This window comes from Calonectris borealis, chromosome 1, assembly GCF_964195595.1.
Source record: "Calonectris borealis chromosome 1, bCalBor7.hap1.2, whole genome shotgun sequence".
NCBI classification, from domain to species: domain Eukaryota; kingdom Metazoa; phylum Chordata; class Aves; order Procellariiformes; family Procellariidae; genus Calonectris; species Calonectris borealis.
Window position 1 is genome coordinate 11,519,179 of NC_134312.1, and position 27,221 is coordinate 11,546,399.

Below are 27,221 nucleotides of genomic sequence, written 5' to 3' on the forward strand. Positions count from 1 at the left end.
CATGGTCAGAAATATTTAAAAAGAGTGTTAGAAAGAGGTGTCTCAAACACCTTACAGTACAATTATGGAATAAGAGATAAGAGGTAAATACAAATAAATAAAAAATAGAGAAATTATCAAACAATATTGTTTAATATTTTAAATAGAGCAATTTCCAGGCCTGACTGAAAATGTGAAAGTATTTTACATATCAGTAAGAAGCAAGAGGTGAGAGGTGGGATAGATTACAAAGGGTCTTGAAAATTAAGACTGCCAGGGAAGGAGGAAAAGATACGATTCTCAGGCATGAGAATAACATAAACCAAAGATAAGAGAAAGAGAAAGATATAGAACCAGAAAAACATTATGATATAGAAAAATCCATAGTGTGTATGAATATCATACATATCATTGCCTCATGAATCCCTCAGTATGGTGACAAGTTATGCAGAAGATACTAAAACTTCATTAAGCAGATTGTATGTCAGATAGTTACTAAAAATCAATGTTTGTTTTTTTGAATAGGGATTTTTTAACTAGTATCTTTGTATCTCAAAATACTGTGTGCATGTGAACTCCATTATTTTAAAACAAATGAGGACCAGCTCGCTTAAAGCATAACCACCTACGTCATCCTATTATCGAGGCAAAATGATCATAATCTTCCGTCCAAAATTAATGTGACTATTTGTTTGCATAGCCAAAGAACCAAAGATTTATTTAATTTTTCCTTAATTAAAAGTTTTAATTTATTATCAAGTCACATTGCTTACGACAAAGTAAATGACTAACCTCAGCACTCTTACCTCTCCAGTCCTCCCCACTTCCTTCCAATTTGACTTACAACTTACCTGGTCTGAAACTGGATTTCAGTGCCTGTCTTTTCAGTCTTATTGGTGCATATGGGCAATATTTTTAATTCAAACAAATAAGTGATATAATCAATGATGAATAAAGACATTTCTCATGTTTAGTTGGAAGAAATACCAGTTTGATTTTCTCATCCTTTCCACAGAGTGCTTATATTTTTCTGCTATGAACGTCACTGTTGTGGCAAACTGTAGCTATATTCGCATTCCTATATGCATTCAGCATATAATTATGTTGCTGTCACAGTGTATTAAAATGACCATTACATATACTTGCACATCAGAGTAACTGGGAATTCAGGAGTACAAGTTCAGTACATTATCTCAGCTTTAAAAACAACACTCTCAATGCTTAAGAGTAACTAGCTTGGCCTATATGGCATGGTGACTCATCATATGTGGCCATGCGTTGCGGTGGCATGTACTAAAAAAGTATTCCATTCATATGTGATAATTTCTATAAGAATTAAATTAGAAATTACAAGCTAAATTAAATTCCTCAAGATTAACTAACAAAAAACTAACAATATATTATAGTAAAATGGAACTATTTCTGTTCCAAATTTTAGGTTATTATTATGAAATTCCGTCCATTGGAGCCATAAGAATAAACACCCAGGTAAGTGTGTTGGCCAAATCCAGATACGTTTGTAACATAAACAAGTGGAGTAATTTCTGTTCTTAAATATGTTGCATATCACCTCTGTTTGAATTAATTAAATTTTAAGACACACTACATTAAAAATGGATTTTTTTTTTTTTTTAACATATGAAATATTATTCTGTTAAAGTATTCTAATTTATTTATTTCTTTTGAGTAGTTTTAGTGAGCCAATTTACAATGCGAACCCGGCTTCCCTGGCCAGCTGGCCCACAGCAGCTTGCATGCATACTAGTCACGCTAGCATCCTCTAAAGCAGGCTGACCATGTGCACACAACATAGCGTTTGAAGTGATCTGTATCCTGCAGACCTTCTCTGCACAAGGATTATATTTTGGGCTCAGTTTTCCTCCTGGCCTTACAAGGTCCCTCTTTGATCCTGAGACACAGCAACAATTTTTTTATAAAGTTCTATAAAACCAGTAAATTTTTATAACATGTCTAGACATTCATAGTCTGGCTCCTGCCATACTTACAACATGATCCTAAGGGTTTGTATTACGCGGAGAAGGCTGTGGATGTGTGTGAGGGCATAGCCCTGCTGGAGTATCTGAACTCAGCTGGGCAGAAACAGTGACCTGGTACAGTCCTGCTTATAGGAGAGGTTCCTGGATTGATCCAACCAGTCTGGGAGAGACAGCTTTTTTCCTTCAAAAAGGATGCAGGACAGTTTTAGCAACCATGTGTGTAGATAATTAAGGGCACAGGACCCTGGAATTATATGGTGTGATCCAAACTGACAGTGCAGAGGAACAGATATTCTTTTCAGTTGTCTGAAAGTCCATGTCCAGAAAAGCAGAGAAATATTATAGCAGTTCTTTGTCCTTCCAAGGCCAGGCATGACATTTTTTGGCAGAATATGAGTCCTTTTTTTGGCTTGAATAAGCATCCTTTGATTCTGTTAAACTCTTCCAAATAGTGTATGGCAAGAAATATCCTTAATATGATCAGACAAGTAGAAAAGGTTGAAGACTGAAACAAGTTTGATGGCATCCACTCCCAAACCAGACCAGAAGTCTGACATCTCATAAGATCACCAGCTTTAGCTGTACCCCATGACTGAAGGAAGGCAGGGACTATTAGGTTTTAAAACTCTGAATTTTTTGTTTCAAGTTATGCAAGTTCTTGCTGTAGGAGCTTAACATGCCCAGCTGCTACACCACTCACCCTCCATCACCCACTCTTTCTTCTGGGTTGAAGGTTCTGCAATCTGCTTGTAATTTCATTATGTCATTAGCAATTAATTTTGGAACAGAAATAGTTGTAATTCTCACTTCATGGAAAAAGAGCAGTGGTTATGGGTGTGTAAGGTCCATGTGACTGAGACTGAAATACAGGAATTGCCTTGGCAGTAAACACTGCAAACTGAAGACTGAATTGTTAGGTAGTATAATTTTAAAGAAATAATTAAATACTACTCCTGTATTAGTGGTGAATTTTGGCTTTTTTTTTACTGGTCTTTTCATTGTTTTTATTTCATTATTGTTTATTTTTTATGCTGTTTCTGGACTTGGTCTAATAACTGCCTTCTGATGAGTTTATTACACTTTTTGGCAGGAATATCTGGATGTTTTGGGAAGACCAATGGTTTTAGCTGGAGAGAAAGCCAAACAAGTCCAATGGACAAATGTCTATCTGGATGCTCTGGTATGATCTGTATTTATCTTTAGTAAAGTAAGAATCTTATCAAATCACTAACTATAGGGGTCCATTTTCCACAGTCCTGAGGACTCAGTTTCCTGCAGTTCCAAACATAATATTATCGCATTTCCAGCATCTGTACAATTCAATAGAACAATTTGCTGAACAGCTATTTCTAACTTGTTGGTCATTACTTGCACCTAGTATCCTCCTAAGTGTCCTGAACTTTAACAGAGAAAAACAATTTATCCTAAGCACAGATCTTTAAGTGTAGGCCATTGTTATCCTCAAATTAACAAAAAAAAAAAAAAGAAGCAAATAGTTTTCCAGTATTGTACCTGTGTTGCAGTGGAGGTCATCTGTTACGTTACTGGTGTGGAGTTCATTTTTTCTTTAAAGCATTCTAGGCAGAATGAAACCTGTCAATGTTACTGGGGATTTGCACAGATTTTGAACTTGGATCTCTAAACTATCATGGTTGTTGTAATTACTTGCTTGCACAAGGTAATGATTTCTTTAATTGGACAGTGTATATAAACAAAAAGGGAAATAAACAAAAAGTTATATGAAACTCCTTACTGCCGAATTTATCACTTCGGTCTTGTAAAATAAACATCTTCAGGAAACTACGAAATACAAAGTATTATTAGCAGCAATCCAATCTGTTGCTCTAGATAACCTTCTTCTGAGTAACTCTAACTAGGCAAAAATTACTGCAAAATGGTCGTCTGGAATCATGTATTTATCCAAGTTCACATGGTCATCTAATGTCATGTCAAAATCCACTTCTTCCAGTCAGTCAGCATTACTGTAAAATTTTTATCAACTCATTATGGAACCGAGAGCGACACAAAGGAACCAGTTTTTCTTTGGAATTTCAATGGCCAGAAGTTCATTAATCATGTTTTCTTGGTTACTGTTGAGGTACTTACTGGAAACATAAAGGATGTTATGACGAAAGTTCATATGTTCTGTACATATCCTGTTGTAAAGCCAAAGCTAAATTTGTAACTGGGGATAGAAAGAGATCTGTTTAATGAAGTAAAATGATGATACCTGCAGACTTCTGTTGTGTTGCTTTATATTTTCAGTGGGTTCATTCAGTCTTTCCTTCAAACTTTTCTGCATTCTTGTGTTATGTATGTGTGTTTGTGTATAAATAATTATGTGTGTATATATATATTTGTGTGTGTGCATAATATATATTTATAAAAAATAGGAAATATTCTTTTTACTAATATATTTATTAAGTGAAGACCAACCCAAGCTAAACTGTTGAAGTAAAGGCTGAAATTTGTGGACTTTCTCATTACAGATGAGAGCATAAATGCACAGGTGTATCTAATCAACTCTGAAGCCTTTTCCTGATTCTTGGTTTTAACAGGGATTGGAACTAACTTGTCACACTGGTTCTTTATCTTAAATTCACTAAAGCAATTCCCTCCTGTAGGGCTTGCTCTTCTCCTGCTTGTGCCTCACTGGACTTTGTCCTATCCTTTTTCTCTTACTGTCCAGCAACTGTTTTTGGGCTAAGGCTAAAAGAATGCAAAGTGTATTACATAAGGCCACATTTGAATTGAGCTTAGGCTCACATTATGAAATCCTGAAAAGGTACTTTCATTTGATGCTGTCTTTCAAGACTGTCTTTAATAATTTGATGTATTTGTGGCAATTCACACCTCTGTTCTTGCCCTGTTCCTTCAGGTTCTGTTACAGTGTTGCTCTGGCCTCACTTTCTGCAAGATAAACCCAGAATTTTCAGATACTTTTATCTTTTATTCACAATTACCATCCTCTCTAACTGTACATTTTTTTGGGGGTAGAGGGTGTTATTCCCCATACATACCCCTCCTGTTTCATTATGTATCTCTTCAATGCTACTTCTAAAAAATATCTTCCTCTCTCTTTTCTTCTGATTCATCTCCACTTCTTGCTTCTCTTATTCTCCTAAAAACTCCCCTTCACCTTGCTTGTTGTAACATTACTAACTCTGCTCTCATCACCTCTCACTTCATACACAAACTTAAGTTCATGAAGGATGGTTTAAAATTCAAAAAGGTGCTACTAGACTGGGCAAATGGAGAACTGATTTCATTAGAGTGGATTAATAAAGTATTTTAGCTCATTTTTTTCTAATGAAACAAAAGTAGAGAATTGATATGGTTCCTTACTAAAACACATGGAAGGAGTAAGCATCAGTGAAGGGGGAAAATTTGAAATTAAAAACAAACATTAGGACAAAAAAAGGTAGAAATCTGCCTGTGGACAATTTAGGATGGAAAACAAATATTTTCAGGCTATCTAAATGTATGATTTTCTGGATCCTCTTTTCAGTATGAATTGTAACTGTTAATAAAAGAAAAAACAAATTTCTTATATCTTCCCAAATAAGTGCAAAGCCCTTGGCTTAGTACCAGGAGAGACTATGTGATTTTGCAGAACTGGTGATGGACATTATTGCAAGCCATTGAAAAGTAGTGATGATATGAAAAGCAGTAGTATTCCCTGTGGGATTTTTCTGTTGATTTTGCCTGTATGTATTTGTAGCCTACTTATCTACTATCTTTAAGTTTTGTTTGGCTTTCTCCTTTTTGCCTTTTTTCTTTTCTCTCCCCCTCCCCGCCTCCCGACTATCTAGACTTTTTAGTAGAGTGGGAACTGTAGCTGTAAATATATTTTCATAACATTTAGTTTTTATTAAAATATTATATCCTAAGATGTTGCACACCATCTATTTTTAAAAAGTAATTTATTATTCTCGTTAACACATGGACACAAAAAATGTAATTTTAACTTTCTATGCATAAAATCAATGAAATAGTATTTTTTTTTTCTTTTTTTACAAACTAAAAGTCAGTACTCTATTGTTTGGCTACAGTAATATCTGGATTGTTCTAATATATAACAATTCAACATCTTTATTTGACTAAAAAGTCTTTTTCTCCCCTCTATATGTGATTATTTCCTAGGAGCTGGGCCTTGTGATTACAGGAACTCTACCTGTCTTCAATCTAACAAAGGAACAAAATGGGAAAATAGTAAGCTGTTACTTAAGGCAAAAAAAAAAAAAAAAAAAAAAAATCAGTTATTTGAATTACATTTAATGCTAAACTCCTTGAAAAATGAGTATTTCCATAAAGCTTTCTACAGTTTCATTGTCTTGTACATCAGAAACAAGGGGTCATCTTTAGTTGCCTGATAATCTCCTGGGAACAAGAAAATGCAGATCACCCTTTTTGTAGTTCTGAGTTTCAGTTTACGACATTCCTTGATCTATCTCTGTGACCTGGTGGCAGTGGGAATGTGTTAAGTAAGTGCTCAATGGATGGGAAGTATATGATGATATTATTCAGGCCTTGTCAAGAAAGGAAGCTCTGATATATTTATAACAAGTCCGTGAAGCTATCACATTTCAGGGTAAAAGGCAATGATGTAGAAGCTTTAAATTTTTTGTAATGATAATAGAAAATAACACTGCGTACTTAGATTAAAATCTAAGTATTAAATAAATACAATTCCCCATCCCTATTACAGTCCGATAAGAAATCAATTTATGTCCTTTTCGTAAAATCAAAATGCTGATTTTTTTAAAATAAGACCTAGAATATGCTTTACAGTGTGTGGTAAAATACTGTACATTTGGTGTGATACTCATATTCATTCAGGTCAAAATATACAGAAGTTTAGCCAAGATATTCTTTGATTCAGTTTCTCAGATATTAAATACACTTAGAATAAATAAATACATATTTGATCACTACCATTTCTTTATTTACTTTCAGAATAGTTCTCTTAGTTTCCCTTTAAAAAGTGAGAGACCACTGATTATCAAAGTATGTCTTTCTGAGAAGTAAAACAGCCGTGGTCTAGTACAGAAGACCTGGATGGAACAAGAGGAAAACTTGGATCTGCTCGACTTAGGTGTCTACATGAATTTTAGGTTACACAATTCAAGATATATCTTCCAATACATATTCCAAATTTATTTAATATGGAGAAGGGATTTGGGTGATACTATGTAAATCCCTGCCACCCTTCTCTGTAGTAGGAAAATAAATTACAAGTAAAGTAAAGGTAGTGCCTGAGTCCCTGATTTCAAATGCTAATGATTGTTATAGTCACTGTTTTATTTTGTTTTGTTGGCTTTTTTCTTCATTCATCATTATACTACTGCCAAAAGAGGTTAATTGTTTTGGGGTCTCACTTATCAATTGCCCAACCTAAGCGTGCAATATTAGCTCTATATTGGTGCTAGTAATTTAGTGTCTACATCATTGGCAATATTAATGCATCACTTTTGCTTTCATCTGTTTTGTTCTTACATTTTTTATTCATCCAGGAAAGCATCCATATTCATCTTCATAAACAGTTTTCATATTTTATACTAAATTCTGAATATATTGAATGTTATTTTAAATCGCTTAGATATTATTTAAAATATTTAGAACAAACACATAAGTAAATAGGCAACTTTTCAAGTAGTATCTGTCAAACGAGATAAAGGCAAAATCAAAATTCACTGACTGTTGCAGTTACTCTGCATTGTAAATATGCCAAACATATTCTAACATTTTGGAATCTTGCCAGAATCAGCTGATTCTTGGAGTAATGGGGGTTGATGTCTCTTTGGAGGACATAAAAAAACTGACACCCCGTTTTACGGTAAGTTGCTTGCGTTGGTGGTTTCTCTTTGTGTGTGATTTATGTATGATTTCTTTGCATGTTCTTTCATAAGTCATACAGCAATGACTGGATGCAAGTCAAAATACCAGCAGGCTTCTTTTCATATATTCTTTTCCATTGTTGTAGATTTTCTGATGGTTTTCTCTCCAGCCATATATGTGCTTCTGTGTGAATTGTTCATCAGGATGCATCTATAAAAGCCAGCTTTTACATTGGAAGATATATTCCAAGTAATTATTTTCCTGTAGCTTAAGGCACTGCTGTTTAGTTGAATGTTTGATTCTTATGACAGTGTAGAGTACACAATTATTTCAGCTAATAATAATACTTAGCATTTATAAAGGACAGTTCTTTATAGAGAAGTTCTTTAATACACATGTCTGTCTGTAGCCTACTCAGTATGATTGATTTATATATTTAGACATTTAGCTGGGGAATTTCTAAGAAAATAACTAGTACTGTGGAAAACAACAGCTAAGGAAGCAGAGGAACATCATTAAGTTGACCAAAGGCAAACGCAAAGTCCTGCATCTAGAATGGAATAATCCCATGCCACAGTACAGGCTGGGACAGAATGCTTCAAAAGGCAGGAAAGGGTCTGGGTGTCATGGTGGAGGACAAGCTGAACATAAGTTAGCAGTGTGCCCTTGCAGTAAAGAAGGCCAGCTGTGCAGTGAACACCTGCACCAGGAGTACTGTGGCAAGTTTGATCTCCTCAGTGCAAGAAATACACTGAGACACTGGACAGAGTCCAGTGCAGAGCCACTAAGTTGACCAAGGGGCTGGAGTACGTGGCATACAAGGAGAAGTTGAGAGAGGTGGGTTTGTTCAGACTGAAGAAAAAACCAAATGGGTTACCTAATGGGAGTTATAGGGAAGATGGACCTTGACTTTTCTTGAAGGTTTATAGCAAAAAACAAGAGGCAATCGACATAGTTGTGGCAATGGAAATTCTAACTGGAAATAAAGGAAAAAAAATCATTATGAGGGTGGTTAACCACTGGAGCAGGTTGCCCAAAGAGGTTGTGGAATTGCCATTGGAGGTATTCAAAGACTCTTTGAAACCTAGTCCAACTTTCAAGTTGGATCTTATTTTGAAGTTATCTCTGCTTTCAGTGAAGGGTTGTACCAGGTGACCTCCAGTGGTCTCATCAGCCTAAATTATTCTCCAAGTTTGTAATTCTAAAAGAGGAAATATTAAGAAATTATCTTCTGTATGTTAATATCTCACATATTTCATGATGCCTGAGGCAATGTATTTTCCTTATTGTGACTGTTGCTTGAAAACCATTAATTAATCTATCTTTATTATTTAAAACCTTATAATGCTAAACTTCATTTCTTTCTTTCAGCTTTGTCCAAATGGATACTATTTTGCAATTGATCCTAATGGGTATGTGCTACTTCATCCAAATCTCCAACCAAAGGTATGAAAAACCTAATTTGTTTCTCTATAATAAGGGGACATTGTCAGAAATAACAGAAACATCTAAGATCTGCTGAAAGTGCCAGAAAGCCAGAGAGCAATAGTAAAGATTTCTCAGTTGTGGGGGTGTCAGAAAAATCCATGGTGCATGTATGGCTTCATCCAAATCTGTTTTAGTCAGCACAAAGACCAGTATTGCCTTGTATTGAATTTGGTTATCAATAAAATAAAAAAGATATATATTTTACACACACATTTTTGTATGTGAAATAAGTGTTTTAGTATACTTATTAATATAAAAACAACTAGTGGTAGCTGTAATATCATTGTGAAGAACTTGTGGTGTGTTACGAGATGCTCTCGAGGGAGTTTACTAGTGCACGTTTATTTTGTGATGCTTTCTCATTTCAGAAATTGGTACTTCCATACTTGCAAAACCACAGAAATTGGGGGCAAACACAGTGTATTTTTCTTGTATTTTTGTATTTGTTTATTTGCTTATTTTCTGTTTATCAGAGCTGAAACCTGAGCTGCAGTGTTGGGATGGATCTAGCTGAGCATTCTTTCCCAGAATGCTAGATTTTTTAGTAGTTCAACTTGAGAAAGATTTTTCATCTTTAAAGATGAAGTCTTTATCTAAATCTGATTAGGATGCACCTTTCCTCAAATTTCAGGAAAATTTAAACCCAGTATTTCAGTCTGGTTTTATATCCATTAACTGTAGTCCTGACCCTGTGGGAACTCCTACATTACATGTATCTTCTTAAATAAGTTACCTCCCTGGTTTTGATGAGACATTTCAACATGAATAAATGATTTTTTTTTCTGAAATCAGAACTTTAATCTTTGTTTTAGTGAAGGGTTTCTCCATGTCAATCTTCTGTTTAGTGGAATATTTGAAAATATTTATATTTAAATTACATTAGAAACGTACTTTCAGCAAATTTTGTCTCGAGTTCATAGTGCACAAATGCAGCATCATATAAAAGACAAAGTTAAAGTTTAATTAACTAAAATTAAAAAACATCACCCCAGGTTGAGAGAAATGTATGGATTTTTTGCAGATAAAAAGTTAGAAATAATAATGAATCACTATAAGTATTGAAGACCAAACAATATATTCATGTAGTTCAGTTGTCAGTATTAAAATTTCTCATGAAGATGGTTTGAGCAATATATGGTCAAGATAAATGCAAGCTGTCAATACGCAGACAAATAAAGCTAGTAAGGCTTTTAAACTGTAGTGGCACCCTATTCCTAAGTTATTTTTCAGCACTTAGTACACTTTAGAGAAACTTCTTAAGTAATGGAAGCTTGTATTTGCTGCCTTTAGGCATGGAAATACTGTTTTTTTGTAAATTGGATGCATATCCATCACTTTATTCCTCCCAGACATATTCCTGTGGTAGAATAGCAGCAAGCCCTTGACCTTTTGGCTCTGTGACTGTCCTCTCTTGTTTCTTCACCAGAAAGTCCTATCATAGCTACAAGACGGATAGCAGACCCCCTTTTCACTACTTCACCGTCTTTAACTGTCAAAACAGAAAAAGTAATGAAGAATTCATCTACATATTTTAGTGATTCATTTAATTCTTAAACTGGGGGAAGTCAGCATTGGGAATATTTGAATTAATTTCCCGATGAAGTAATGAATATGTTTGAAATCTTTTGCCAAGTGTGTAACAAAAGAAGAAAAAAAAATGCCTCTGAAGAAGAGAAAGAATAACTTGGTCTTAACTATTGATGAAATATCCCTTTTGATTTATTTTGAAAAGACCCTTTTAAAATTAAAGGGAAAAAAAAGGAAAAGAAGGTTTTTATATAGTCTTCATAATTTAGAAGGACTTCAGTTTCTGGATATATGCATTAGGTTTTTATGTGTTAAAAAATGAACGTTTTGATTTGATGATTTTGCTTGGTGAATTATTCTGAGACAAATATATACATCATTACTGACCAAATCTTTTCTTCATTAGAGATTACTAGAAATGCAGAAGATGGCGAGTGGTCTATTTACCTTTTCCTTATATGTAAATGAAACTATCTTTTTGTTAACAGAAGGAACATGAAATGAGGCAGTGCAGTATTCTCCTTTTAGGCACAATCTTATGAGGAACTGATAGATATGGATTCTGTTCATCTCATATGTGCTATTATACTGCAGTGTAAACTCGTAACTGGAGAATAAAGAACCTTTGTTAGAGAGTGAAAAACTCCACTCATACCAATTAAATCTAGGCAGACTGAGATGCATTAGGATACTAATTACATGGTTTCTCTGTGTAGTTTTCTACTTAAAAGGATATGGAAGTCCAGAGATGCTTTCTCATACTGCTCAAATGTTTGATTTAACATATGTTTAAAAAAGGGTATTTTATAAGTTACATGTTTTATGTTATAGAATAATGTTGAAATGTAATATTAAGCATATACGTTATTATTACTGTTATTGTTGTTATTAACAGTTACACAGACTAGACTTTTTCACTCCCAGTTTGTTTGGGGTGGTGCATGCTATTCAGACTGATACAAGAACTACGTTTTAAAACTAAGGTACACTACAAAGACAGATGTATTTAGAACTCATGGACTTTCTTTAACATGTCATATTAATTTTAGTTGAACCTCCTGGTAATCGTTAACTTATTAACAAACAACATCTTAACCCTCTTTGCCAGCAATTTTTCAATAGATGTAAACTAAAACATAAATACATCTTTACCTTTGAAGAGGTGAGGGTGTGTTAAACTTCCAATGGTCCCTTCTTCTGAATGTCTTCTGCTTTCCTTCTGAAAATCTTTACCTCAAATCACAACTGGTTCAACACAATTAATATTTTAAGAAATTGTCTTGCAGTATCATCTCACAAAATGAAACCCCTAGAAATTTAGAACTTGTAACGTCATTTGTGCAACTGAGAAAATTTAACAAAAGGCAGGTTCAAAAACATATTAAAATCATTGAGAATTTTCCTGTCATGTTCTTATTTGCACTTAAAAACTACATCAAAGTGTAACACAGGAAACCTTTTTTTAACTTTCAGTTTAGTATAGTTTTAAACTGCTTAAAATACCATTTTTCAAGTTTATGTAGTTAGTTATATCACATTCTTAAACAAATACTTATGTTTATGTTTTTCTGCCAATTTTCTTTGTGTGTCTGTGCGTATGTGCGTGTAATTTTCCCATTGTCCTGGGAGAGAACAGGTGGATATCCCACCAAATAAACATAGTCACTGAAGTGAATGCATTAAGCATGTGTTAACAAGATTAGTCTTAACTAGATAAGATTTGAAAACAGTAAATAATTCAATTTCTCAATCTGTTCTAAAGATTATCATCCTTTTCTTCACTTTCTTTATGGTTCTGATCAAAACCCATTTAATGGTAATTATAAAATTCTAGATGCCTTCAGTAGGGTCCCGTGTTTTGTCTTACGGTTTATGATTTTGAAAGAAATGTAAAAGGACATGGTTTTAAGAGCAGGTATAACAGTAAACAAAAAGTGAAACTCTCTTCATTCTATGTTTTAATTCTGGAAGAGCATGTGGGAGGGAGAGCTCTCTGTTAACTTAATTCACACCATTTAACAACTGGTTTTTGTTTCCCTAGACAAAATCTATGTGTGATTCTGACAGAGAGCTCAGAACCCTTGATTGGAATGAGGGCTAATCTGCTTCCAGTAAATGTGCAGTGGAGAGTATAGATGTTGAGGGAAGACTTCCATTCTATAAGTAGGCTGTTTACTAATAGTGTAAAAATATAAATTACTGCATTTTTGTTACTTCAGCAAATTGGTGTGGGCATACCAAAAGTTAAATTGAGAAAAAGGAGACCCAATGTACAGGTAACTGTGGATGGAGGTGATTAGTGCATTAGAATGCATAGACCTGGAAATACAATTAGAAAGCTTCTGCCCTGCTTACTAGGAAAAATCTAACTAGAGAACTGTTTACTTTGACAAACAGCTTCCAAAGCATGAAGCTTGCACCCTTCCTTGTTTAAATAATAGAAAACATGTTATTGGCTGTAGTGAAGGGCATTCCATTAAATTATGGTGCTTTACTAATAGGTGCTAATTAGAGCCGTGCTGTAAAAATTATTCTTCAGATTTTGAAATGAATTTGAAGACTGGAAAAAAAAAGAGATTACTTGTGCTGGCTTTGCTTGCATAAACCCAAAGTCAAGAGAAGATCATTCTTACAACTTTATTGCCAAGTTTTATTATACAGTGTATGCTGTAATACTGTATAACATTACAGGATTTCAATGAACAGTTTCGTTTTTTTCTGGGGAAGTCAGAGTAGGGCATATGTTTTATCTGCTATTTACGTCACATTTCTCGATTTAGCAAACTCAACTCCAGAGGAGTAACTGACATTAACCCAATCAGGGAAAAAGAAATTAGTAACATTTATGTAATGCAATCCCTGAGCAGAAAACACTTAATGAAAAATTAAAAATCATTAAAGGAATAGATTGACTATGTAACTAACAAAATAACAAAATTAGGTACAGTATACCATGTTAATTTCTTACACATATGGCAATATATAAAGCAAAACCAGTGGCTTGCATAACACCACCGGTAAAACATGGTGTAAAATCCTGATCTAATTCAAGTCAGTGATTTCACCGAGTCTCGAGTGGCTGTGTTTATACCACACGTAGCAGACTGCCTCTGGGTTAGTTTTTTTGTTTGTGCACTGGAGAAAGCAGCACTGGAACATAAAAAATCTCAATTTTCTGAGCATCCCTGGCTCCTCAGCGTGCTGTGGTATGATGTGGCTGTTGCTGGGTTTGCCTGGCTGTGCTGGCTGCCCAGGGAGGTGCAGCTCTGGAAAAGCGCTGGGCTCCCATCCACTCCAGATGCTCTTGGGTCTCCCTCTGGGGCCCAGAATTTGGCTGCCTTCTTGCCATCATTTATTTCAAAAGCCTAACAGCCTGTGTCTTCATTAGTACTGCAGGTATGAGTAGGAACTAGGCTCCTGCAACTCAACAAAGAAGGCCTTCCATAGAATTTGTGAGGATACTGACCTCCCAAAACACACGACAATGACATTTTAATGAACATTTTTTTAATGTTGCTGCACCAGTTCTTTCTTTCTTTGTTTCCTTCTTGATTTGTCATTGAAGTAATAGATCTTTGCCTTTATTTGTCATGCTGAAAATGGATTGCACTCCCTTTATTTGCATGCTTCATTGCTAGTGATTTACTTTTATTTTGTTTTATTAAGTTGTGCTGGTGAATGTGGTGGTGTTGTGCTTATTCTAGTCATGTCGCGTGCATGACTGGATAAAGAGAAGAGCAAACTGAACAGTAGGTTTGTTTCTTCATGGCTTGGAATAAACCCCACTAAATGGCAACCTTGGAAGAAAAAATTACGGAGCCCAAATACTGGTAAAAACGCATTCTTGGGGGAAAAAGACATAGCAGGGAAAATAGTCTTCCATTTAAACTATGGGGCTAGGAATTTTCTATTCTAATTTCTAATGGATTTCTTTGTGCCTCAGCACATCACATAATGTATCTATACATGCTTAGTTTCTTCATCTATTAAAAGTCATTAATAAGTACCTTATACCGAATGTGTGGTGATATAACGTAAGTCTTAAAAAGAACAAGGACAAACAGTTAATGTATACTTGAATTTTGATGGACTGTTTAAGTTGACTATTTTGTCTTTGGGACTCCTTAACTATGGCTAGCCCAGGTTATCATTTGAAATGAATATTGACCTTGATTTGATGTGATGGCTTTTGTTTTTCTTTTTTTTACCATTTCTTTTCTTCTCTGTTCCTTTGTGTGTTGGAATGGAATGTGAACTTCACAAATGCCTCCTCTGCCATGCCAATGCCTTCATGCATGCTGTTTGGGTTTGACCATGCTATTCATTACCCATTGCATGTAAGAAAATGTATTTTTTTATTTATGTTTACATTTTAGCCTTTTGCTATTTATTTTGAGACTGTAGATTTGCTGGGGGGGAAAAAGCTACAGTATAACAATAATTAAACTGTTTTGAATTAGTAAAGAGCATATGTTAATGCTATTATATTAAAGTTACTAGTTTTATCTATCCTATATAAATAGGAACATGAAAATTTCTTTGAAGTTGTCAGTAAACATTTAAAAGAAATATCCGGAATCTTTGTCTGAAATTTTTCCAGTGCATGTTCTCTTTCTGAGAATAAATTTATTGGCTTTTTTCTTAGCAGATGGTAAGTCTTATTTGCTAAGAGAAAAGGAATGATTCCATATACCCAGAAACACGTACATTTGTTCCTCAATAATATGAAGGAATAATCTTTTGTCTTCTAACACTATTCTATATTACAGTCTTGAAAATACAGACTACTGTTAAGCTTTTAATGCTGTAGACTATTATATGAAGGCATCTTTTACCAGTATTCAGGACGTTACTTTCTTCCAGTAACAACTGGAAATACATACATAAATTGTGATGAAACATACTTGCATTCTTTGATAGAATAGTCACATGTACGTTTGTCATGTACCTTTGCCAGAGAATGTTAGGATAGAAGAAATATAATCATAGTTTTGAAAGAAAGGACTTAGGTCTACTCTATAAATAAGTTAGTACAGCTGAATCACTGAAATCCTCTAAAAATGTCATTATCAGAATTTACACTAGTCTTGAAATAATAGTATCAGCTAATGACAATTTTTGTGTTGCTAATCATATGAGAAATAGTGCTTAGTTACTGATAAAACTAGGCCTTGAGATCCTTTCATGTATGAACTGTCCTATTACACAAATCAAATTATTATCAATCAAAATAAATTACTAAAACTGGACTTTTTTCATCTTCTGTTCTAAACTATCAGATTTTAATGGTTAAATAACATATTCCCATACTCTTTTTCCTAAAGATCCTTTGTTAGGTGGGTGCATTAAATAACTACTGAGTGATAAGGATTGAGGATTTTTACAACACATGTAATGTAAAGTCAATGGACCTTAGTCAAAATTACTCAAAATAAAAGAGAGTCGGGTTCCTAACAACTTGTACAGAAGATGGCTCTGTCCAAGTAAAAGCAGACTGCAACTGAGAAGTGAGTAGAGGCTAGAGGGTGGTCTGAGCTAGTTGAGCAGAGCTACAATGGTCTTCCCACACTCCGATGGGACCAGGGTTACTACAGATGCATATCACCAAACTTTTCTGTGCTCTATAGTAAAGGGTTGACATCATGTACATTCCTTAGGTCTTGAAGCTGCTGGGTTGCAGTATTTCTGTGCTACAGGTTTCTAATTCTGAGGTTGAGATAACAGTATTGATGTCAAGAGAAATGCAATCAAAACTGCAAGGTGCTCAGGGAAGTCCTGTAATGCTAACAATAAATGTGATTTTTATTTTCTTATAATAAAGAAATACTTTATTATAAATGCTGCCTCTTTGAATCTGAAGCGACAGTCCATTCCCACCTCATAACATCAAGTCTGTAGTCTGCTTTTGGCAAAATTGCAAAAGAGTACAGTTATCCCATCTTACCAGTTAGCTGGAAAAGTCTCCCAAATTTCCCTCTCCCTTCTCGGAGGCAGGACACCTAATGAGAGATTCATATCTGATGCTTCCTCTGAGGTGTCTTCTCCCACCCTTACAGTTTGTGACATACCAGCAGTAGGGGAAGCAGCTTCCCAGCATGAGGCCCATACATGACAGACTGTGGATGGACGCTAGCTGTTAGTGTTAATTTGATTTTCACTTGTCCAATTAACTTCTCTATCCAATGAAATAAAATAAATGAGAAAGGGCCACTAGTAATTCATCATGCTGTAAGAGATTAAAATAGATGGGTAAGTAAGCCCAGTTAAGTAAGTAACTTAGAAATAAAGAGGTTAGAATGATTTGTAACATCACAGTACTTTGTCTTTATTATTTGATCATTTAATATCTTCTGCTTCAGAATCCTAAATCCCAGGAGCCCGTTACGCTGGATTTTCTAGATGCTGAATTGGAAAATGATATTAAAGTTGAGGTGAGATTACCTGGTTTCTTAGTATCTGTTGCTGCTTGTATCTCACTGTATAATAACTGAAAAGCAATAAATGTTTTAGATTTTGAATGGGAATCTATTTCATTATAAATTTCAACTTTAAATTTGTCAAGATGATGACTTTATAGACAGATGAAGTTATAATGAAACAAATTGAGAACTGGTATTATTCGTAGGCAAGGGCAATGCATTATATTCTTCTCATTTTGAAAGACACCATGATTGCTATTTAAATAATTCTTCTTCATTAACTAGCAATTCCCGGGGAGGGGGCTTGTAAATTTTTCAGAACAGAACACTTTTTAATAGGATATTAATATATTACCTGAAATATTTTAAAAGTATTTTCCTATCTCTTACTGATGCAAGCTTATTGCAGTAGTGAGAGAGAGAACTGAGAAATAAAGATGAGTGTTGACAATAAATTAAATCCTCTGTATATTTTTCAGTTACTAATTTTGTAATACATTCAGAAATCAGAATTTTTAAAAATAGTTTGTTAGTTTTGTGAAATAAAATGGAGGTTTTTTAAATATTTTACATTTTTTAATGCTTTTTAACTTTGTTTGAAATTGTTCTTTCATAATGACACTATCAGTATCTGTTACATTCCACCTTAAGTTTCTTTGAAACTCCTACTTCAGAGAGGAATTACTCTTGGACTGCTATAAAATTGTTTTTGTGTATTAATGCTGCTACCAGAATTGCACAGATGTGCTGGGAAGCCCAAGAAATGTTAGACAAAACTCCTTCTCATTCACAAAGAATTCATACTCTCTCTAGTGCCCAACATCAAAGGGGTTTTATGAGATGGTCTTGCTATGCAAAGTATAAAGAATTGTTGCTTCATAACTCTACTGATTGAGTATATATTTGGATAAAGCAACTTCTAATCAGAAAAATCTGAAAATTGTAAACTTTTTTTTAAGAGCTATGACTCTCATATGCATTACCATTTTCTGTGTTTGTATGAAATACTTTGAATCACTGAAAAGATTATTCATGTTACATGCAACACCTAGTTCTCTTTTTTTTTTTTTTTCTTTTTCTTTCTTGCCAATAGATTCGGAAAAAAATGATAGATGGAGAAAGTGGAGAAAAAACATTTGAAACTCTGGTCAAGTCCCAAGATGAGGTAAGACAGGAACACAGACAATTACATTTACAGGAACAAACAAAACCAGAAAAATACTGTGAAATGGTGAAAAGATGTTCATTTTGTAATGTCAGATTGTATCATTTTTCCCTCTAGATTTGCTAGTTTTACTGGCTTATAGTAAAAGAAATTATGTACTTATGAAAAGAAGAATTGTTTTGTTTCTTGGTTTCTTTGGTGCATCATTAATCAGACAGTTGTTGATGAGGTCTTACACTCTGTTCACCAGGAAATGGACCCAGCCTACTTCTGTGTATGAATCCCAAAACAAAGTACTTAATTTGCCTGCAGAGATGTGTGAGGATGGGTTTGGTAGTTTATATTGTGGTTGAATGGGAAGAAAGTAGTGAGGAAAAAATATAACATTTATATGCCGTAAATGGAGACTATTTGGGATAAGCAAATTAATCTTACAGTTATATTATGTACTTGTGCTTTCTGAACAGCTTGTTGAGGTCTTTATTTTCTTGTCCAAAATGCTCATTCCTGATAAAGATTAGTGGTTTCTCTAATAAGACAGACATGAGGAAATACTCAAATTTGATATGGATCCTTGCATGTATGTTTTACTTCTTGGCGACCTTAATAAGAAGAAATCATGACTGTTGTGCCAAAGGAGCAGTTCTGGACAGAGTATGCCCCACAGTTACAGTTCTACAACAGCTTTTTGAAACTTTTTTACTCTGAATGTAAACCAGCTTGAAGATAGCTAATTTAATGACTTAGCAGAAGAACGTGAAGCAAATATAACATCAAGCAATATAACACTACACAACACTTATATATATGAGCACACCATAACAATACTCAGCAGAATTGCTTGGGAGTGTGCAGGTAATTTTGCATGTGTAGTATTAGCTGCCCTCTCCTGTTGATCTCCTGTAACTTTGCTACATCCGATGGCTCTGCTGTTCATACTTAAATGGCAGAATGTTCCAGTGACAAGTTCCTCCTTCTCACAAGGCATATGCTACAGAATCTAATCAAGTTAAATTGATAGAAAATCAAGCCTCAGAGTTTAGGAGTTTTTTATTCTGTTAGAAACAGCACATTCCTTACTTATACTACATTCAATGTCTAATAGATGGTAGCAGCTTTTAAACTCTGCTTTAAATTTCGGCCTAATTACACCAAGTGACAACCAATACTGAGCAGTTCCTATCACCAGTCCTCTGACTCAATTCTGCATTGAGGGAAGATTCTTATGTACTTATTCTCATTTTGATACGGAACAAAATATTTCATAGTCCTAGTCTATTTTTGCATTAAACATGGTAGAAACTTACTTGTCTTCATTGGTGAAAATCATAGAATCATTGAATCATAGAATCATTAAGGTTGGAAAAGACCTCTAAGATCATCGTGTCCAACCGTCAACCTAACCCACCATGCCCACTACACCATGTCCCTAAGGGCCTCATCTACACGTCTTTTAAATACTTCCAGGGATGGTGACTCCACCACTTCCCTGGGCAGCCTGTTCCAAGGCTTGACAACTCTTTCAGTAAAGAAATTTCTCCTAATGTCCAATCTAAACCTCCCTTGGCGCAACTTGAGGCCATTTCCTCTCGTCCTATCGCTAGTTGTTTGGGAGAAGAGACCAACACCCACCTTCCTTTCAGGTAGTTGTAGAGCGCGATGAGGTCTCCCCTCAGCCTCCTCTTCTCCAGGTTAAACACCCCCAGTTCCCTCAGCCGCTCCTCATAAGACTTGTTCTCCAGGCCCTTCACCAGCTTTGTTGCCCTTCTCTGGACACGCTCCAGCACCTCCATGTCGTTCTTGGAGTGAGGGGCCCAAAACTGAACACAGGATTCGAGGTGCGGTCTCACCAGTGCCGAGTACAGGGGCACGATCACCTCCCTGCTCCTGCTGGCCACACTATTTCTGATACAGGCCAGGATGCTGTTGGCCTTCTTGGCCACCTGAGCACACTGCCGTCTCATGTTCAGCCGGCTGTCAGCCAGCACCCCCAGGTTCTTTTCCTCTGGGCAGCTTTCCAGCCCCTCTTCCCCAAGCCTGTAGCGTTGCCTGGGGTTGTTGTGGCCGAAGTGCAGGACCCGGCACTTGGCCTTGTTGAACCTCATACAATTGGTCTCGGCCCATCGATCCAGCCTGTCCAGGACCCTCTGTAGAACCTTCCTACCCTCCAGCAGATCAACACTCCCGCCCAACTTGGTGTCATCTGCAAACTTACTGAGGGAGCACTCGATCCCCTCGTCCAGATCGTTGATAAAGATATTGAACAGGACCAGCCCCAGTACTGAGCCCTGGGGAACACCGCTCGTGACCGGCCACGAACTGGATTTAACTCCGTTGACCACAACTCTCTGGGCCCGGCCGTCCAGCCAGTTTTTTACCCAGCGAAGAGTGTACCTGTCTAGGCCGTGAGCCGCCAGCTTCTCTAGGACAATGCTGTGGGAGACAGTGTCAAAGACCTTACTGAAGTCCAGGTAGACCACATCCACAGCCTTTCTCTCATCCACGAGGCGGGTCACCTGGTCATAGAAGGAGATCAGATTGGTCAAGCAGGACCTGCCTTCCATGAACCCGTGCTGGCTGGGCCTGATCCCCTGGTTGTCCTGGACATGGCTCGTGAGCGCCCTCAAAACGAACCGCTCCATGATCTTCCCCGGCACCGAGGTCAGGCTGACCGGCCTGTAATTCCCCAGATCCTCCTTCCGGCCCTTCTTATAGATGGGCGTCACATTGGCGAGCCTCCAGTCGTCTGGGACTTCCCCAGTTAACCAGGACTGCTGGTAAATGATGGAGAGTGGCAATGCACGTTATCTTTGCTAGATGAGGCTGAAAATGGAGCTGAATTTTCTGAAACATGTCTCGATCGTTCATCCATGCTGTGATTTCACGATGTCACGTTCATGGTCACTTTGTTCTGCAACAGAGCTTTGGGAATATACTTAGAACCATAGAATCATAGAATAGTTTGGGTTGGAAGGGACCTTTAAAGGTCATCTAGTCCAAACCCCCTGCCATGGGCAGGGATGTCTTCAACTAGATCAGGTTGCTCAGGGCCTTGAATGTTTCCAGGGATGGGGCATCTACCACCTCTCTGCGCAAACCTGTTCCAGTGTTTCACCATCCTCATTGTAAAAAATTTCTTCCTTCTATCTAGTCTAAATCTACCCTCTTTTAGTTTAAAACCATTCCCCCTTGTCCTGTCACAACAGGCCCTGCTAAAAAGTTTGTCCCCATCTTTCCTACAAGCCCCCTTTAAGTATTGAAAGGCCACAATAAGGTCTCCCCGAAGCCTTCTCTTCTCCAGGCTGAACAACCCCAGCTCTCCCAGCCTTTCTTCATAGGAGAGGCGTTCCACCCCCCTGATCATTTTTGTAACCCTCCTCTGGACCTGCTCTAACAGGTCCATGTCTTCCCTGTACTGAGGACTCTAGAGCTGGACATCTCATGACCATTCCTCAGCCTCTTAGTATCTGCACTGGCTTTGACAAAGCATGCTGCTTCTGATAATGTAGTTTAAAAGGATTACAAATAAGGACAAGAAGCCATGCTCAAGATCTTCACAACTGTGTAAATCCATCAGAGGCATTTTTTATTTCTGAGCTATGGGTGTCATTGAGGAGATCGGTGGCTTTACTTGCATGTGTATTCACCTGTGAGGAGACAGATTAAAACCTGTATATTCATTCAACTCACTGCTAACAAGATTGTGACTTTGTTGCAGAAAGGTTGTCATAGTATTTTATTATATTGCAGACTCTAGGCAATTTAACTCTGGTACCCTTCTGATACCCTATTCAGAAAGTGCAGAATCTCATAGACTCTCTTCTTGGGTACAGAACCTCAGCTTCAATGGGGACAGACAAATGTAACTGTAGATGATTTTAGCTAAAAGATGATGATAATGTTGACCATGTAATCATGTGGGCAGCAGAGTCATACTTTGCCAATTTAATCTCTATGAGGGAAGTCAGCTTAACTCCAGCCTTATACACTTACATTGCCCCGGTGCAAAGCATGCCTGTAAGTTATGGTCCTTGAACTTGTGGAGTCCCATGATCTCATTAAATGTGCCCATGCTTGTTCTCTGTATCTGACTTCATGCTGCCTTTCACCTCTTCCCATGTTCTTCTAAAGCGGAGACCTGTACCAGCAGTCCCCTTGCCTTCTGCCAGGACTTTCTTCTGTGCTGTCTCCTGATAAAGCCCCCACCCCAGTCCTCCTGAGCAAAGCTTTACAATACTGCTTTACAATCTATGGGGAAATCCTGCTGTATGAAAAGAATATGCCTTTTCCTGAATGGTTCCACTGTTGGAGGACGGAGAATGAATAAGGCCTTCCTGGGGCAGGCAGGGTAAGCCCCATCTGATGTCAGTTCTGCTACCTCACCTGGGCCAAGAGCCCATACTGTCTAGGAAGCCACCAGCCTGTGTCCCCCTGTTCTGAAGAGAGACTGGGTCATTCCTGACCCATTGTTGGAGAGTCCGAAGTCCTGCTGGCATCTGCGTTGGGGATAAGCTGCTCCTGAAGGGAGGGATTCACTGGGACATATTCAGATTTGTGTTGTTGTTTTGTTTAAGGAATGCCTTTCCAAGCCTATGGGTGAAAAGGACGCTGTGTAAGTGGTTAGAAACTGGAGGATTAGAAGGTTACAAAAATGCAATAACACCATTGAGGTTATACAAGAAATTGCATTCATGCAAAGTTGTTGAAGAGATCTCAGGCTGTGCGTGCATTTCTCAGGCTGTGTGGTAAAAAAGACCTGAAACAATTGGTCCTGCACATATTTGCCCGAAGAGGGAGGGAGGGGATTTTTGCAAGTGCTGGAGTCAGATAGAGCATTGAGGCGGGGGGCAGAGGGGGGAATGTGACGTCCCTGAGTGCCTGAGAATGTGCCAGTTATGCACGGCCCAGACCACAGTCTGTATTTGAATAGAATATCCCAAAATGATATCAGATGCTTCAAGTGCCCAATGAAATTAATTTCCCTCACCTTCTCTTGCATCATGGCCCAAGATTTCTTCCTCTGCTTGGACCTCTCTGAGAGAAGAAGGGAGCAGCCAGAGATGGCTGGCAATGGTGACGGCTTCAAGCCATTGCACTCTCCCAGCTCCGGGCTGCTAGAGCCAGAATAAAGCTGCTTCAGACCACGGGCCATGCATGAGCCATGTATCACTTAGGACTTGATAGCTTCATATATTTTCTTATAAAAAGGGCTGATGTGGTCAGTTGCTCTGAACTGACAGTTGCAGTCTTGAGGCTTAAAATTGATGTCCTTTTTGTTTTGCTTTTTGGTTTAAGTTTGCATTGGTTTCCTTTTGTATTGCAGCTGGCCCCAGCGGTGTCCTGGGAGATGACCTCATACTACAGCATAGAGACTGGACTCGTAGCAAGCGTGGGTGGGGTGCACTGGAGTCTCCCAAGGCCTCAGGGGCTTTCCAACTAACAGAAAAGATGCCATAGGAACAAAAGCATTGCCACATTCGGGCAGCCAGGGTGGGCAGTAGTGAAAACTGAAGGGTCACAAAAACTGCTATAACATCTGTAGGTTCTTTGGCAGTCACCAGCTGGGGGTGAGGTGGTTTCGGACCGCTTGGTAATAAAGTAGGCAAAGGTAAATGGGAGCAGACGTATGAGGACTTGTGTTCTCCTGGATTATCTGTGAAGGGAAATTTTAGCCAGTTTGCTTTCAAGCATGTTCACAGTGCAGGTGGCAACAGGATTTACTATGAGCCCAGTTCTTCTCTTTTTTCTCTCCCACCTTGGGCACTACTTTTCTTTTGCCAACGTACATGGTGTGTAACCCATGACACTGTGCCTGATTTGGAGGGGCTGCCATCACTAGGTTCAAGTGTCTGCTTATTCTTGAGTGGAAGTAGTAGTATAGGCACATTATTAAATATAAATAGGTTTTGGATAGGAATCTCTTCAGCCATCTTTTTATCTTAAATATAAAATATATCGGGGCGTTAGAAGCTAATACATGCATCTTTTTTTTCTTCTTTCTTTTTTCCTTTTTTCTTCTTTTTCTTTTTTTCTTTTTTTTTTCCTTTTTCTTTCCAAAATGACTATTAAATTATTTACACTGCCATGCTGTGCTGAAAAGCAGCAGGCAGGTAATGAGAAGGTTTCAAATCATAAATGTCAAAAAAGACACCTCTTTTTCATAACCACAGTCATTTTCACACTTTTGTTTTACCACAGGGAAAGAAAGAATGTAGATGTATACCTGTGGTACCTTTCACTGATGTTTGTAATGTTGCAGTGTAACAGCTGCACAGACTTCATTGCTGGCATAGTTACAAATGCCTGACTGTAAAATAATAATATGTTGCAGCTGGCATAAACTTGTAGTTTTCAAAGTGGAAAATTGTGTAAAATGATGTCAGCCAGGTGCATTAATGATTAAATCTATGGGGAACTGTGAGACTGTGTCTGTCACATCATTTTTCATACCAAAAGAAAATGAATGGTAAAGCTTATCCTAATGTATTAAGTTATTTAAAAATAAACATTTATTTCCATGTTAAATTTTTCATAAATTCAAAAACCTCCTAATGAGATTAGAAACACATGTAAGTTTAGCATGGGGTGCCTTACAATCAGGACTACCTGACCATGACTGTAGATACGACTTAAATTTAAATGCATCTAGCCAGTGGTACTGTGGCCTGAAAGGAAAGGCATTGTGTATTTTTGTTGTTAAAGAATTACCTACAAAGTCTTTTAATAATTTAGGTTTTTTGTTTTCATAGTTTAACTGCAAAATGACCCATAAAGGAGATAACATCTTTTATCAAATTTAAATCACATACAAAAAGGTTTGCATAGGCCTGGCTAATGAATTTAAAAGGGAAAATGATAGGTCATGTTTGTCTGGTTTTAGTTAAATTTGCATTTCATTAATGTTCAATAAAAAGGATATAGGTGATTCTTTTGCATAATATAAGTTTGGAAAATGTTTAAGAAAAGGAGTTACAGCTCAACTCATGCTTTCAGCAAAATAATAAATAGATTACCAGCAGATTTGCGCTTGATTTTACACTGTATTTCTCACGAAAAGTGCACACCTATTGAAGCTTCAGATTTAATAATTTTTTTTTTTTTCACCAATATCTCTTTGTAGAGATATATTGATAAAGGAAACAGAACATATACATGGACTGCTGTGAATGGCACTGATTACAGGTAACTCATTTCTGTTCTCTGACTTCTTTTGTGTGGTTAAATGTCCTTTTTGTTTATTTTGGTTAATATTTTAGCATTACATTTTCTATACTAGCTATGTCAGGACCCGATCCTCTTGTGTTCAGGCCTGTAGGATTTGCTGGGTTCTTTTACAGCTCAGAATTGTTGCTCTGTCTGAGGACCAGAACCTCAGTCTTTCATCCAACTGTTATCATTAGGGATTTCAGTATGCAGGAAAAATATAATTGATGTTAAGACTCTTACTTTTCCTCCTACTTTCTGTATTACACCGTACTTTGGTACTTAATTATACACTTTCTCTTAGATTCCTCCTCTTATTTCATCTTTTCTTTGCATTGTCTCCATATTATTGTTTTAATATGCATATTAAAAAAGGAAGATCATATATTTTGGTCTAAATAAAAAGTGTGACATGTTTTGTGCAAATCTTTCAGTCACAGTCTTTGCTTGTATCATGACTTTGCTAACCTTCATGTCAGATCTTAGGGGCAGAAACCATGCTACTGATTATGTCTGAAATCCATATCTATTGGTGACAAGTTTTAACTAATTAGCACTGATACTGCTTTGTATATAAAAATCATATGGTGAATGGCAGCAGGAACAAATGAAGTAATGGTTAAAAGCACATCCCCCCTTGAATGCAACATTGGTGTGTATATTTCAAACTCATTTAAGCACACAGCTCTGTTAACATTAGAAGGAATGTAGAAACTTGACATTATCCAAAACAAGTTAAGGTTTATCAAGTCCCAGAAAAGTTAAACCACCCTAGTTCAAACCTAGATGGTACAAATATTGAGTCAAATTTTTATTGTGGTGAATTACAGTAGTCCTCAGCCAAGCTGGTTCCCATTTTTTGTTGTGTTCTGCACAGGTGTACAGACAAAGAGAATGCAAACGTTAATTTCTATGTAAAACCAAACAAATCATTTTTAACAAGAGAATGCAAATGTAGGATTTTATCTTTTATTCAGCATTTCATTTTTCTGTTGAACTGCCTTTATTTTTATACTCTGTAAGAAAAGAAAGTTTTTTATCAGACTATGCCATCTAGCAATCAGTAAAGAAATACATTTGATTTATATGACTTCTTAATTCTTACTGAGCTCCCCTAGACACAGCAATAAATCCATGGAGTCACATTGCAGCAAACCTATTAAACATAAAATTATAGATTTTAATTAGCAATTTCTGCTAGCAGTAACCGTTAATGACAGGTAAACTGCTACTCATTTCCCTAGAGGAGAATTGGTAGAAAGCTATCTCACTTACATTCTGTTTAAATGGCAAATGTATCATTAAAGGTCATTTCATTTATGGCTCAATTGTACAACTTTTTTAATGTTAATTTCTGCGGCTATCCATTAGAAACCATTGCAGTTCTACAGTCATGAAATCCGAGTGCAAATATTAAAGATGAGTTGTGGGAGGAGATGTTACCTCTTTAATGATTACTCATACCTCCTGTCCTTTATATACCTTTTTAGAACGGAACCCTTCTACATATGTATTGAATTTAGTTGCAAAAAGAAGCCCTATATTTTTTGAATAAAAATAAGTATAATCTAAAAGAAAATACATTGCAAATGCTTTGCAAACCTT

General features: G+C 36.6%; 1 protein-coding gene across 2 annotated transcripts in view; it reads left to right on the forward strand.

Annotated features, from left to right (window-relative positions):
- Nucleotides 1–27,221, forward strand: part of CACNA2D1 (calcium voltage-gated channel auxiliary subunit alpha2delta 1) — a 436,751-nt gene that overhangs the window by 377,428 nt on the left and 32,102 nt on the right. Inside the window, exons 14-22 of one of the 2 annotated variants that reach the window (XM_075144450.1) lie at nt 1,418–1,467; nt 3,067–3,156; nt 6,120–6,188; nt 7,738–7,812; nt 9,186–9,259; nt 15,070–15,166; nt 17,189–17,260; nt 18,342–18,413; nt 25,534–25,595. In XM_075144450.1, the coding sequence (XP_075000551.1) occupies nt 1,418–1,467; nt 3,067–3,156; nt 6,120–6,188; nt 7,738–7,812; nt 9,186–9,259; nt 15,070–15,166; nt 17,189–17,260; nt 18,342–18,413; nt 25,534–25,595 (661 nt within the window). Of the gene's footprint in view, nt 1–1,417; nt 1,468–3,066; nt 3,157–6,119; nt 6,189–7,737; nt 7,813–9,185; nt 9,261–15,069; nt 15,167–17,188; nt 17,261–18,341; nt 18,414–25,533; nt 25,596–27,221 lie in introns of both variants that reach the window. The other variant, XM_075144442.1, reaches the window with a different exon arrangement.